Here is a 15,846-nt window from a genome sequence, read left to right as displayed (position 1 = left end):
TTTTGCATTTCTTTTTGTGATACACCGTGACCGCAAAATAATTTATAGAATAATTATCATTTATTGTGCTATCATCGGTTTTCGCTCTGCCAACCGACACAAGAATGAATGGGATTAGAGGATTTGTTCTATATATTTTACGAGCGATAATTTATACATGTGTCCAGTCCTATATCCAATGCGTGATATTTTTATCATAAAAGAGTACTCACTCTGGCCATTTCCCTCCTTTGCTTTGCCTGGGGTGGTGGGGTGGTCTCATCAGAGCCAGTCACTGTCCTCTTTCTTGATATCTCGGGAGATTTAGGTGGCTGCGCGTGTAGGTGGGCACCGCATCTGCTTTCAGCAGCAATTTTTTCGCAAAACCTGATTTCATTTGTCCATAGTTCGTATAGCTTTCAGGTGTAAAATGCGCACCACACAAAACCGTGCCGGAGGCTGGGTCTGCAAAATTAGCCCTCTTAGCAATGACGAACTTTACTCATTGTCTGCGTAGTCCAGCTCTTTTACTCGTGTTCGGGAACTCATGGGTACTACATTGCGACAAATGGCTATTTGTAAACCACATAGCATGACAGGTTTGAACCATTTTAGCGATTTTTTTGATAAAACACGAACGCAACTCTCTCGTCGATAAACAACGATGGCACCTGCCTCGACCTTTTGTTTCCTTGTTATGATGTCTCCGCCCCATTCGGCTGTTTCCAGAATACTTTCGGAAATGTTCGTAATTTTCGATCTATTTTCGATAATTGCTCATGAATGCGATTTATTTTTTGGTTAACTTTATTAATATTTGTTATCTTACCACATAACTGTTCTATTGATACCTCATAGCCCCTTAGTGTTTTAATACCCTTTAAGATAAAGAATGTTATTTAAAAGTTTTTAGTTTATTTTTGTATAAGCAGCTGTTCCTCTCCTCGTCAGAAAGGCGCGTCCATGTGAGCACAATATCCCAAACAGAAATATATTTAACATACATTTCCAGCGTTATTTCGTTGTGTACGTGCATTTATAATGATCATAAAAATATGTACTTTTTAAACATTAAGAAAACTTGCGTTTTTTTTCTGCCAACTCGAAGAAATTAAAATAAATTTCTGTTGCTGCATTTTGCCAAGTAAATGAGCATGAACTATCCACCTGATAGAACAGACACACAAATATAAAAGATATAAATGTTTATTGAATATGCATCTTACAGTCCTGTTTATCTGGGAGAATTTGTTACGAAAGACAGGTTTTAATTTATCATTATGCACATACGCATCGTCACAATTGTGATCACACAACGCAACCACGCATTGCGTCCCCGCATTTGCTCCTCCTGCTGAGTCCTCACAAATAAAACGGGCTCGGGCCTACTAATGAAACGTACATTTTGGGGGGGTTTTCGGGCTCGAGCCTAGAAATAAAACGTAAACTTTTGGGCTCTCGGCCTTTAATACACGCGGGCCGGGTCAGGTCGGGCTGGATTTTTTAGGCCCGAACTAAGCTCTAATCGAGAGAGAGAGAGATAGGACATAACATAACAATGGCTGAAGCGGGGAAAGTGGGAGTGAGAAAGATTACTGATGCACCTAACACATTGAAAGCAGACATCTGGAGACATTTTGGCTTCTACGAGGTTGGTGGGAAACTTGACCAGAGTTATGCGGTGTGTAAAAAATGAAACATGAGAATAATAATACAAATGGGGAAACCAAATCCGTTGCATCACCGGAATTGCACAGGGAAGATTTTTGAATGTACTTATATATTTTAAAATGCGCTGAATCGATTCGGCTTGTTGCCCACATCGAATCGAATCGTCCATGCCTCGCATCGGGATGCATTGCCGCATCAATTATTGTTGACACCCTTAATATATATATATACAGTGGTACCTCTACATACGATCGCTTCGACACACGAACTTTTCGACATCCGACGTAAAATTTGACTCGCCATTTGTTTCTACATCCGACGACATGCTCGAAATACGACGACAATGGCAGCACCGCAGACGAATGCACGGCGGATTTTCTTGTGTGACAAATCAACACTGGTTTCAGAAAAGGTTGGTACAGGTGGTGAAACAAGGAAAAAGTTGACGCTTACCTTCTAAATGAAGATGCAAATGACAGAAAAATATGAGCGTAGGGTGGGCATCCGTGAAATGGCTCAACAATACATCTCCACGGTCCTCCTCCAACCATCGTTCGCCAGTCTTTATAAGTTAAGCTGACAATTCTTATTGTGGTAACATCTCCAGAGAAATCGCCAACTTCGCCACGTTTTTATCATTTATTTCACAACTTATTCAAAACAAAAACACCTTCTGTCTGCCGCAATTGACGGTGTTCTCAAGAAAACATTCAATGTGAAAGTGAAACTCAAGCTCACCGGTCTGTCTCTGGCACGTCAGCCCCGCGGTGCGTTCAGGGTCAGCAAAAAACGTCCGCCACATTAGAACCCGATTCGTTACATTAATACAGGAATTATTATAATTATTATTATTATTATTCCGATTTTGATTTATAATTTATTTGTTTTGCTATGTGTAATTGCCATTTGTAATAGTACCAGCAGTATTTTTTAAGGATTTAGTGAAGGTTTTTGGGCTGTGGAACGAATTAATGGAATTATAATGTATTCCTATGGGAAAATCCTGCTCGACATACGACCATTTCGACTTACAAACAAGGTCCTGGAACGGATAAACTTCGTATGTAGAGGTACCACTGTGTATGTATGTATATACAGTGCCTTGCAAAAGTATTCGGCCCCCTTGAATCTTGCAACCTTTCACCACATTTCAGGCTTCAAACATAAAGATATGAAATTTAATTTTTTTGTCAAGAATCAACAACAAGTGGGACACAATCGTGAAGTGGAACAACATTTATTGGATAATTTAAACTTTTTTAACAAATAAAAAACTGAAAAGTGGGGCGTGCAATATTATTCGGCCCCTTTACTTTCAGTGCAGCAAACTCACTCCAGAAGTTCAGTGAGGATCTCTGAATTATCCAATGTTGTCCTAAATGACCGATGATGATAAATAGAATCCAAATGTGTGTAATCAAGTCTCCGTATAAATGCACCTGCTCTGTGATAGTCTCAGGGTTCTGTTTAAAGTGCAGAGAGCATTATGAAAAGCAAGGAACACACCAGGCAGGTCCGAGATACTGTTGTGGAGAAGTTTAAAGCCGGATTTGGATACAAAAAGATTTCCCAAGCTTTAAACATCTCAAGGAGCACTGTGCAAGCCATCATATTGAAATGGAAGGAGCATCAGACCACTGCAAATCTACCAAGACCCGGCTGTCCTTCCAAACTTTCTTCTCAAACAAGGAGAAAACTGATCAGAGATGCAGCCAAGAGGCCCATGATCACTCTGGATGAACTGCAGAGATCTACAGCTGAGGTGGGAGAGTCTGTCCATAGGACAACAATCAGTCGTACACTGCACAAATCTGGCCTTTATGGAAGAGTGGCAAGAAGAAAGCCATTTCTCAAAGATATCCATAAAAAGTCTCGTTTAAAGTTTGCCACAAGCCACCTGGGAGACACACCAAACATGTGGAAGAAGGTACTCTGGTCAGATGAAACCAAAATTGAACTTTTTGGCCACAATGCAAAATGATATGTTTGGCGTAAAAGCAACACAGCTCATCACCCTGAACACACCATCCCCACTGTCAAACATGGTGGTGGCAGCATCATGGTTTGGGCCTGCTTTTCTTCAGCAGGGACAGGGAAGATGGTTAAAATTGACGGGAAGATGGATGCAGCCAAATACAGGAACATTCTGGAAGAAAACCTGTTGGTATCTGCACAAGACCTGAGACTGGGACGGAGATTTATCTTCCAACAGGACAATGATCCAAAACATAAAGCCAAATCTACAATGGAATGGTTCAAAAATAAACGTATCCAGGTGTTAGAATGGCCAAGTCAAAGTCCAGACCTGAATCCAATCGAGAATCTGTGGAAAGAGCTGAAGACTGCTGTTCACAAACACTCTCCATCCAACCTCACTGAGCTCGAGCTGTTTTGCAAGGAAGAATGGGCAAGAATGTCAGTCTCTCGATGTGCAAAACTGATAGAAACATACCCCAAGCGAGTTGCAGCTGTAATTGGAGCAAAAGGTGGCGCTACAAAGTATTAACGCAAGGGGGCCGAATAATATTGCACGCCCCACTTTTCAGTTTTTTATTTGTTAAAAAAGTTTAAATTATCCAATAAATTTTGTTCCACTTCACGATTGTGTCCCACTTGTTGTTGATTCTTGACAAAAAATTAAAATTTTATATCTTTATGTTTGAAGCCTGAAATGTGGCGAAAGGTTGCAAGGTTCAAGGGGGCTGAATACTTTTGCAAGGCACTGTATATATATATATATATATATATATATATATATATATATATATATATATATATTAGTAGTATACTATAATATTAATGCTAGATAATATTCAGGTTTTTTTTAACAATTGTTTCGAATCAAGTTGGAAAGGTGAAGTCATAGTGTTTACATTCAGTTCTTTTGCACAAGTTAATGCTGTCAGCATTTAACCTCATTGTTTGTGATTAATTATTGTTATTTATGTGTTTATTTGTACTTTCATAAGGAACTTAGGCGTTCCAAAATGTTTTTGTGAATTAAAGCGTCAACAAAAATTTAATTGCTGGCTTAGTCAAAAAAAAATAAAATAATTTAAAAAAGTGGGAAAAAAATAGTCGAATAATCGTTAAAAAAGTCTGCTGACTAATCGGGAGAAAAATAATCGTTTGGGGCAGCCGTATTATAATGTGCAACCGATATAAATAAATGCGTTTGCGCAAAGGACTAGAGTGCTCGGCTTGCTACTTCTACTTTTGGATACGAGTATGTCAGCACTAAGGGAGGCCCTTCGTCTTGCCATTGTATTACGTGACCTTTGGACACCGGGTTGCCACTTGAGTGAAAAGGCTTTAACTGATGTCACTCCCTGGATTTCTGGCCTGCCATTCCTACTATGTAAGGACTAAGCAACGTCAGTAGCTATTTAGCACAAATGTGAGTTATTGGCTTTTTATTACAAGACTCATTTACTAAGCACTACATCACGCAATTAGCGAGTAAACGGCATTCTATGAAGCATAATTAGCAATGTCTTGGTTAGAGGTCGACCGATATACAGACTTCCTTCCAACATCGGCCGATAAAAAAGCCAAAACAAAACGGCCGAAGGACAAAAAAATTAAACTGATAAAAAAAGAATTTTGATCAAGCATCTGTATGGGCAATTGTGGACCCCGGAAGGACCACCTCGGAAGGACCCTGCAGCAGCTTGAAGGCAGGCTGCTACAGGCTTGCCTGTTTTGTGTCATATAATCACATGAGATTATATGAAATGTTGCATTAGCCTTTTAAGGTGTTTACTTAATGATTCTTTCACTCTACATTGTGACTGGTAGCATTAGCGTAACATTGCAGGCATCCTGTTAAACTCTCACTTGTTTCCGTCTCGTCGTGACGTCCTGGTGGATTTAATTATTTTAAATTAATGTACTTTTCTTGCCGACTGTGTATAATCATAAAAAGAAGTGCTGCGTTCGTTGGTTTGGTAGCACTAGAATAAATTAAACCTTTAAATCTCAGGTTATCATTGTCAATTTGAAACTATTGAAGCATTTTTTTAAATTGCCTTTATAATCTAGGTGCTTTAGAAACAAAGAAAGTATATCGGCCAAATATAGGTTTTGGACATTAGCAAGCGGCTGAAAATTTTAGGTATCAGTATCGGCATTTGAAAATCCTATATCAGTCGACCTCTAGTCTTAGTTATTTACAGTATTCTTGTGGACTATAAAGTGCACCGGATTATAAAGATCGGCATCAATTAATACAATGTTTGAACATACTTTTGAAAATACTTCAATGTTTCAAGCAAAAGTCATGTCATGAAAATGCGCATTTAAATACAAAAAAGAATGCGCATTTAAATACAAAAAAGGTTTTAACGTGTTCATAGACTTCATAATGATATCGACGGGACACGGGGTGCGGGGCCGATTAATAGGGGGGGCCTGCATTGTTGGCGTGGCCATCAAAGCTGACAGAGTGGAATCACAGAAAACAGAGCTCTTTTCGTTGAAAATTCTTGAGAATAAATGCTTAAATCCCTGACTTGTTTATAGATATGGACATAAAACAGTCTCGTTTCTTGGTTAAGAGCAAAAAAAAAAAACATGCAGTTAGCATTTATTTAACGTAAATATGTCGAAGTACGATGCTAGTCTGTCAGTCAATGTGGTGGCCGCCATATGTAAACAGAGCTTTTCCAGTGAAAATTATTGAGAATAAATGCTTAAATCCGTGAATTCTTTATAGATATGGGCGTAAGACAGTTTCGATTCCTGGTTAAAAGCACAAAAAAAAAAAAAATAAAATAAAATAAAATAAAAACATGCAGTTAGCATTTATTTTACATAAATATGTCGAAGAATGATGCTAGTCTGTTGGACAAGCTTTTTATGTTGCAAATTCTTGTGGAAAAAATGAAAAATATACATATCACTCCTGAGACAACCCTTCCCGTTTGTATGCAGTACAGCTTTCCTACTTTTCAACATAAATCCGGCGTTAGATTGCTGGATGTGTCGCTGCAACCGACAGCGAATGACTGAAGCGGATTGCGGGATGGCCCCCTACTTGAAGGCGTGGCGCAGTGAAGGTCGAATCTGACCCTTCAATATCATTCTGAAGTCTATGCATGTGCAACTTTTTTATCTTTAAAAGATAGAAATGGTTCTTTCAGATTATAAAATCAAACGTACCTTTTGTCCATCCCCCTTTTCACTCTCTTCCTGAGACAACGGTATTAAGATCACATTGTTGATCTTGCCATACGACCCTACTAATTTAATAACTTGCTCCTCTGTAGCTTGCTCTGGAATCCCAGTAAGATAAACCAGACGTTCTGCTATCGTTGAGTCCTGGGATACTGGAGCGACAGTCTTTTTTTTCTTCTTTGCTGGTGAAGGACTGGATGACTAGGAAATGAAACAAAAAACACTAGGTGAGATTTGGCAGAATAATGAGTTTGCATGGATTAATGTAGGTTTAATATTTCACTATGTTTAAATCAACCAAAATATTTGATTGGACATAACCTGTAAAAAGGCTACAACCCTTCTGCTTTCATCTTTTTATCCACTTCAGGTCAAACTTAAGTTCAAACGAGAAATTTACCACTACCCAGAAATGACATTGTCAAAATATGTTGCAATACTAATATAATACAGTCTTAAAATAATGATTGTAATCAGCTATGAGAACGTGGCATAGGTGAAAAATTCCATTGCTGTTAAAGGACATAAGCAAGCAGTACTCAATTTTTATGCAAAAAATGCAAAAACAGATATGCTGTTAACGTTTGATTTCATAGTGATTTTTTCATACGGTGCCATTTCTCTTCCTAGTTTAAGCTGTATTTTCATTAAAGTTGTACAAATACATATTTTTTGGTGCATTACCAACTGCCATTCGGCTTGCACAAATCATTTGCACATTTCTTTCAGTCAACATTATCAACCTTGAGAAACAGGAAGTTCAAGGTTTTCGGTATGAAAAACAATATGTACAAGCAGTCCCTGGGTTACGACGTATCCAACTTATGCTGTTTTGACTTTACAACGCTGGAGTCTCGTCCGCTATCTTGTCTCCAGTATCTTGTTTTTTTTTCTAATTAATGTTGACTTTTGCTTTGTGACGCTAGCTTTTATTTTTGGCGCAGGAAGCATAGAGCAGGTCGTACTTCCACACTTGAGTAAAATAGCGCATACACACGAAGAACGTATTTGCGCACACAAAGAAGAGCGCATGCGTACACGGGGTAGAGCGCATTTGTGCACACGAAGAAATCGTGCAGCCGAGTGAGAGAGAGGGGAACTATTTTAGCTGCACGCCTGCGCTCACATTTGTTGCTTGCGAAGCGTCCACAAGGGCAACACCTGCATAGAATATATTTTGTACTGTTTATTTGTGCATTTTCAATTGTGGTCAAATACTTGGGGTGAGTTTATGTGAGTGTTTTTAATTTTGTGCGGACACAAAGATACATGCTAATCATTTGTGTGGATTGTCATTGCTGTATTAGCAGCTACTTATGAATGCAAATTTGAATTATTTTTGAAGATAAAACGGATTTCATTTTTGTTTCATTCTGCAAGTGTTGATGTCATGAGCTGCTGAATAAAGTCACCAAATCACAGACGTCTGACAGTAATTTTGTCGCTTAGCTCGGTGTATCTAGGAGCGTACAATGACTGGCATACATGTTTTTGGGTCGTTATTTTGAGATTTAGCAGGTGTATAGGGGTACTTACAGGGTTAATTCTGACTTAATAAGAAAGTTGAGTGACAGAACTTGTCCATAAGCCCAGGGACTACCTGTATATGCTGGATCCCTATTCCCCAAATTATTACTAAGAGCACTGCACAACCGTTTTAAGTGCGGTTACTTACATATAATGAATTACAATGGTTAAAAAAATGAAATAAACCCACTGTATCAGCAGCCTTGGAACTTGCAGTCTTGTTGGTTTTGTCCGGAAGCTTTGTCTTTTTGACATATTTAGAGCTTTGATCACTCCTGTAGGAGGATGCATAGGAGCTGGTGTCAACAGAGCGCCTATTAAGATCAGAGTAAGGGCGTTTCAAACGACTCTGATGTGATGAATCTCCTAAAGGTGGGGGCGCGGGGGAAAGGTGGACAAACAAATGTTTTAGTTGTTTCATTTTTCCTTATACCACAATGAGTATAATGCATGCTTTTTTTTTTGCAAAATAAATCCAAATGGGGGCAAGGGGTAGCAAGCATTTCAAAATGTGAGAAATAATGTCCCAACTTTATACAGAGTAATTAAATAAAGTAAAAATATTAAACATAAAAAAAGACATAGAGCTCAGTGGATAACCTGTGTAATGATGATGGTGATGATCATAAGGAGAGTAAGGTCTTCCATGGGGCCTGTGAAGGTCCTCTCTGGTTTTGCAGTGGAGAGAGAATAGGAAAGGGTAAGAACTTCTAACAGCTTTATTGTCATTGCACGTCAGAAGTACAGAGCAACAAAATTTCATAAATTATGAGCAGCGTTATGGTTCACGCAAAATTTTATTTCACTGCCATGAACCAAAGTTGAACATGGATAAAACATAATGAAAATCAAAATGATCCCACAAAAATGCCTAATTTGAGTAAGGAAACGTGAATTTAAATTACCGTATTTTCACGAGCATAAGGCGCGCCTAAAACTAAAGAAAAATTCTCCAAAATGTACGTGCCGCCTCAAAAGGTGGTGCGTCTATTGTGTGGACTGAGTACCAAAATGTGTCCGTCTGACTGAGCAATTTTTGAAAAGAGGAATGCAGCCCCAAGCACGTGGTAAACTCCATCTAAGGCTAAACACTGGCACGAGACCGTTAGTTGACAAGTACCATACGGGAAAGTTGAAAAGAACTTTGAAGAGAAAGTTCGATAGGGCGAACATTTGGTATATAGGCTTGGCTGAGGCGCCAATCGGTCTTTGTCAGGTGACATAACGCTTGCAAAAGCCGCAGTGCATTGTGGGTCGAATCGCCATTTTGGGTGTAAACAAATGAACAGTGAGAATCATCTTTTCTTTAATCATTGTCTTTGATAAAATGGATCACTCGTGTTGTGTGAAAGGCTGCCATATTAAATCACACGACAAAATGGCAGCAAAGTTGACCACGACGTAAGATTTTTTCGTTTTCCCACTTTTGAAAAGAGATTATGGACAGCAGGTTGAAAAACTAACAAAGCGGTGTCGGATGGCCTGGGTCGCAGCAGTGAGTCGGAAGGGCATCACTTTCGACACCATATCTCCCTTCATGCGTGTTTGCTTTCGGCATTTCCATAAAGGCAAGTAAGAGCTTTTTTTTTTGTTTAAGTATGGATACTGAATATGCTTTTGTTTTATGCTTTCTAGTCACTATTTTGTCATTGGCTAAACTTAGCTAGCTAGCCTCACTAGTAAACTACAGGCAAAGAGGGAGGGCAGTGGAAATGGGTTAAACTGGACGTGATAAATCAGTGTTTAATTTATTCAGTCATCGTTTATAAAAACATTACAGAGTGAATGATATGAAAAATAGAGGTTAACAGCGAAAATGCACAGAAATATTTATCAATGCGTGAGATTTCCTCGTTATCTGACAGATCTGATGGGATGGTAGCCTGGGGGCGTGTCCGCTAGTTTGGGCACGTGTCTGACACAGACTGATGGTGCGAGGCTACCATCTGTGGGATTATGACTGAACGCCGGTCTGGGAGATCCCCTCAACCGCCGGGCGGCACCGGACAACTCACCGCGTTGAATCCCCCTGCACGGACAGCGCAGGCCCCACCCTTGTACCTCTTAGCGGTTTCACGCCCCGTTGAAGTTTCTCTTTAAAGTTGTTTTCAACTTGTACGTGAGAGCAGCATGAGAACCTTAAAGGGAGAAGGTCACGTGTGATAGGGGGCTTGACCTTAGTCGCTATAAAGTTTGAGTGTGAGAGCTAGGCTGTTCAATTTGGATACAGAAGATGACTTTGATGGATTTGTGGATTGATGTACTTTGTTAATGTTAAATTCTTTAATAAAGTACAATTTAACTATTTTGCTCCCACTGCCGAATACGCATGAGCCCAAATATGTGGTGCGCCTTGTGTGTTAAATACAAAAATATAACTCTAATATAAGCCTGCGCCTTTTAATACGCTGCACCCTGTGGTCGCAAAAATACGGTATAAAATTTGGAAATTTCAGTCATTTTATAGAAAATCTTCCCCTTGAATGGCCACCTCATTGCAATGGGGAAGTGGCTTGTTGAATGATGCTTGGAGGTATCCTGTCTGGGGTGTTACAAATCAAGAATTAAATTTCAAATTACACCATTGATTCAATTTTTCAATGCAATTCTTGAAATTAAAAATTTCATATTAAAATGTCAAATTCAGTAAAAATAATTTTAATAATTCATGTTTGAGCTGTATAAAACACCTAGCTCAAATGGTATTGAATATAATGCATGTTACAAAAAAGGTTTAATATGGGGATCATATATCAAGTATACATATACACTATTGTAAAATACAGAATTGTATGGGAAAAGGCAAAAGCATAACTGACCTTGGTGGTTTCCAATCACGATACCTATCAGAAAAGGGAAAAACAGTTGCTCTTATTAGAATATACTAAAAATCATTTATAATAGTGCATAATAATGTTAGCAAATCAACTATAGCCTCACTTGTTGCGCAGGTCCCTGCAGGCAGCTGTGTGGTTAACTGTATTAATATGGTCGACCCAGGCCTACAGAAATCACACATGGGAGAAATTATAATCATATACTCATGGGTACCATCGAACCAAAGACACAATCCCATTTCAGAAGCAATACACCAATTTCACGCTCAAGAAAATTGCTTTTCTTTTTTATTTTTCAAGAACAATGATGCCTTTTTCCTAGAGACCAATTTGTCACAGAAATGACTTAAAAGTAAAATGTTAACATATTTCTCGATTCCACACGTTACAAAGAACAACAAGCATTCCAAGTTTTATTATAAGTCACTTGATTTGAAACACTTGCAGATTTTTGAAGGTCATCTTCCATGGGATTCTAGTGTTTTTGATAATGATAAATCATGTGAATGTGTGTGACCTCAATGAAGTTTGTCACCTATGTGGTTTGATTGGAATTAGTTTACCCATTCAAATCGCTCTGCAAACTAGCAGGTTTTAAATCAGTGGTATTACGACGTCACAATGCACCTTATAATGCAAGTACATGCTCACTTCAATCTCAGCACACACACCCACTCATCTCAAGTGCGCAGGAGACAAGGCGTGCAAAGCTGTTCAATGCCACTCAGACAACACGATTCAGTTGTTCCAGGCATCTACTTAGAAACTTGCAGGACAACAAGTGGGCCAGGATGAAAATCAAGCCAAACAAATCACAGAGCACCTCAATTGTCAACAGGGAATTCTGCATTGGTGAAGACCCAATACCAAAAGTGTGAGAACAACCTGTCAAAAAGCCTGGGAAGGTGGTATAACCCAAGCTTCAAGGACGGCGACCCAGGGTGGCAGATAAGGCAAGATATCACCAACAGTCTAGAAAGCATCAACAAGACCCCACTGAGAGGGAAGCTCAGCTCTGGTGCCTGCAAGTCGTACTTCTCCCTCGGGTAATATGGCCACTCACTATCTACTGTATGAGGTCCCATTAACAGCAGCAGAGAAGATTGAGTGAACCATGACGTCATACGTGGAAAAATGGCTTGAATGTCCCACGCTGTCTCACAAACATCAGTCTCTACGGCAAAGTGGTGCTGGAACCGCCCATCACAAGTCTCAGTGAAGAGTATGAATGCTCTAAAGTGAGACTCCAGTTGACTTTGACAGACTCCAGAGATCAGAATATCAGTAGAACTGACAGGGAGGAAATGGACACTATCAAGTGCAGTGCAGCTTGCCACATCAGCCCTGAGGCATATGGACGTCGTGGGACACGTCCAGCTGGGAAAAGGCTTCTGCCTTACAGCAAGCAAAACAACTTGGCGTAAGGGCTCAACATCAGAGAGAAGAAAGATGGTGGTTGAGGAGGTATGCCGACAGGAGGAGGCCGAAAGAACTGCAAAAGTTGGCTCTCTTGTGCCAAGCAGGGCCAATGGATGAGGTGGACAGTCCCAGAGAGGAGAAAGCTCAGCTGGAAGGATCTCTGGGAAATGGAGCCAAGCATCAGAGCCATCAATGATGTGCTCCCATCCCCAGGCAACCTCCACCAGTGGTATGGCGAGGACCCAACCTGTGCCATGTGCTCAACTCCAGCCACTCTCAAACATATTCTGACTGGTTGTAAGAGTAGCTTCACACAAGACCGGAGCACCTGGAGGCACAACCAGTTCTTCAAGGGTCTGGCAGCAGTGCTTGAGAGCAAGAGGAATACCATCAACTCTTTGCCTACAAAAGCTGCCACTTCCATCGCAGCACCAACCTTCGTCCGAGAAGAACAGAATAAAACCAATCACCACCTGTCAAACCAGAAGCCGGAAGCCGATCAAGGGCAGGGATTGGAAGATGCTAGTTGACTTTGGCCAACAACTAATCTTTCCACCTGAGATTGGCGCCACCACCTTAAGGCCAGACTGGTAAGTCTGGTCCCCTTCATTAAAGACTGTATACAATCAAGGAGCTTACAGTCCCCTGGGAGAATTCAGTTGAGGAGGCCTTTGAGAGCAAGAAACTGCTCGACACAGAACTGGCAGCAGATGCTCGGCAGCAAGGATGGAGGTCTATCTCGTCGAGGTGGATTGCAGAGGCTTTGTGGCTGTATCCACCATCAAACTGCTTAAAGACCTTGGTGTCCATGGACCGGCTCTGCAGCAGACAGTTAGGTCACTCTTGGAAGCAGCTTAAAAGGCAGCCAGGGGATATGGTTAAAGCGGAAGGACCCATGCTGGGCTCACAGGTCATCAAAATGACACCTCCCACGCCATACTTGCAAATCCAAGGCCACAGGCCTCCAGAAGGAGGGAGGTCAAGGTATGCGGTCAGCACTAGGCTAGGCTCAGGGAAGAGGATGTCCCTGCCTTGCACAGTCCCTTGGGGTGGAGTATTTAAACAATCTCTAATTGGTCATGGGACACAAGTTCAGGCGTGATTAACCTGTCACTGGCCACCATCAATGAGGGTTTTTATTGCTAAAGGCCGAAACACCCTATTAATCATTGAAACACTACTGATGATGTGTCCCAAATTTACGTCTTTCCCATCACTGAGACACAGCTTTCAATCCACTCTCGACATCAAGGATAACCTCATGTAAATACCATCTATTGGCACAGTAGACCGAATAACAGTGTTATTGATTCTGTTCCTTATGGTCAGAGTATCAGATTTACAGGACACTGTGTCATGAAGTCGTAATGTGTCTCAGCACGATGAGTTGTTACATTACAAAATCAGAGCCTGTCTGATCACCGCGTACTGCCACAAAGTGAGCAGACTGACAATAGATGTTGCCATGGCAAGGAAGAAGCAAGAAATTTACTGTATTCAGCCCATATTCATCAAGACTGAACGATGTGCGCATTTTAAAATTTTCGTCACAGGGAGATGCACTTAGCCATCCGCGAGACTATAGAACGACCCTCTGCCAATCGCCGTTTAGCCAGCTGGGAAACACTTCGTCCGTCTTGCTCACACTGGCAAAGTCAGATTACCCGCCTGTTTCTGGATTGACTTTTTTTTAACCCCTTATCGCCTGTGCTTCACCTTCAGACTTCTGTGATATGACAATGGCCTCCAGCCTTGATGCACTGTATAAGTATTCATGCTAAGTGAGTGAATGATTTATTTTCAAATAAATAAGGTATATCAAAGCATTTTAGAACCAGGGGAAGCCATAAAAATAAAGCAGAGAGATGCATACATTTACTCCAATACTGTTGGTAATAGAGAATAAAAAGCTAAAATAACAGTTATTGATGCATGCATAAGCCTGCGACAAATGTATCAAGTGATTGAATGTAAGCCTGTCGCAATATGCAATAATTCCATTTATCGCGCGATATATAAAAATGAAGGCGGTCATTTTTTCCGCTGCGATTTATCGCCTCGCGTGCACGTGTGTGCGCGCGTGCGGCAGACGTGCTGTTAAAAGTTCGTTACCAACTGCGCAAAATGCATCTTCGTTCCAGGTCCGGCAAAAACTAGCGCCAGAGCCAATCGTTCCCATTGTATCCTATTGTTCAACGTATACCGGCCGCGTCAGTGCTCCGGAGTGACTGTAGACCATCTATGGCGCGCCGGTGTTGTTGACGTGTGGGCGCTCCCGTCAGGAGTGACATTTCACGCGGGGCGGCTATTTTTCGGCACAACGCTGGATATTTACAACGAAGTCCTCCAAAACATTGTTTCCGACTTGGCTGCTACGAATAACCTCACTTTGACAACGAACAGCTGAATGAAATTAAAAGCGCTGTGCTTCAAACTCGTCCTGTTTATGAAAGCCGTCATATGCTGGTGTAGTAATGAGCAGTGTTGTTAATCTTACTGAAAAAAAGTAATTAATTATAGTTACAAATTACTTCTCCCAAAAAGTAATTGCGTTACTAACTCAATTACCTGAATGTAAGAGTAATTAGTTACTTGGCAAAGTAATTGGTGATAATTACTTTTTTTTTTTTTTCCTCCCAAAAAAAAAAAAAAAAAAAAAAAAAAAACATTGGCCACACTATATGAAGTTTTTTGTGGAGGTTTTTGGTACAATTGGCCCGAGCCCAATTCTTTACCCTAATTTACCCTTTACCCTGAATCAACTGTTAAAAGTTGTTAAAATTGCTCCCATTATTGCATTAGTTCCCTTCTCTCTACTTTCGACATATGAAAGTTTTAAAACTGTTTCATCATTTAAAGATAGATTCAAGTCAAGATTTTGCCGATTTAGAAGTATTTTAGATAAAAAGTTACTTAGGTTCGCGAGGAAGGTTCTCTACAACAGAGCCGTCCTAAAATGCCTACTGCTTTAAGATGGCGGCTGTCATTTTGCATCTAGTTATATCTATATACAGTACATCTGATATCTACCATGTCTACCATATCTACAATAACATGCGGGCGTAGTTTGTCGGCTATCGGCTACAACATGTATTATTGGAGCTACCTAGCATCGCGTTTGCTCGGCGTTACAACTTTCTTGCCTCCTCCCCGCTCCTGCTCTGCTCTGTTGTCTTGGTGAGTCCGTCTCCCTCAGACTTTTCGACCAATATAGTAACGCATAGTAACGCATGCCTTT

General features: G+C 40.5%; 1 protein-coding gene across 3 annotated transcripts in view; it reads right to left on the bottom strand.

Moving 5' to 3' along the window:
* Positions 1-15,846, bottom strand: part of LOC130920021 (zinc finger protein 638-like) — a 65,651-nt gene that overhangs the window by 37,804 nt on the left and 12,001 nt on the right. For all 3 annotated transcript variants that reach the window (XM_057842798.1, XM_057842797.1, XM_057842799.1), the window contains exons 3-7: positions 11,293-11,354; positions 11,172-11,195; positions 8,953-9,020; positions 8,543-8,718; positions 6,811-7,026 (exon numbers count right to left, since the gene is read on the bottom strand). In XM_057842798.1, the coding sequence (XP_057698781.1) occupies positions 6,811-7,026; positions 8,543-8,718; positions 8,953-9,020; positions 11,172-11,195; positions 11,293-11,354 (546 nt within the window). The remainder of the gene's footprint in view (positions 1-6,810; positions 7,027-8,542; positions 8,719-8,952; positions 9,021-11,171; positions 11,196-11,292; positions 11,355-15,846) is intronic.

Source organism: Corythoichthys intestinalis, chromosome 8, assembly GCF_030265065.1.
Source record: "Corythoichthys intestinalis isolate RoL2023-P3 chromosome 8, ASM3026506v1, whole genome shotgun sequence".
In the NCBI taxonomy this organism is placed as follows: Eukaryota; Metazoa; Chordata; class Actinopteri; order Syngnathiformes; family Syngnathidae; genus Corythoichthys; species Corythoichthys intestinalis.
Note: the sequence above shows the minus strand (reverse complement) of the source record. Positions and strands in the feature narration are given on the sequence as shown.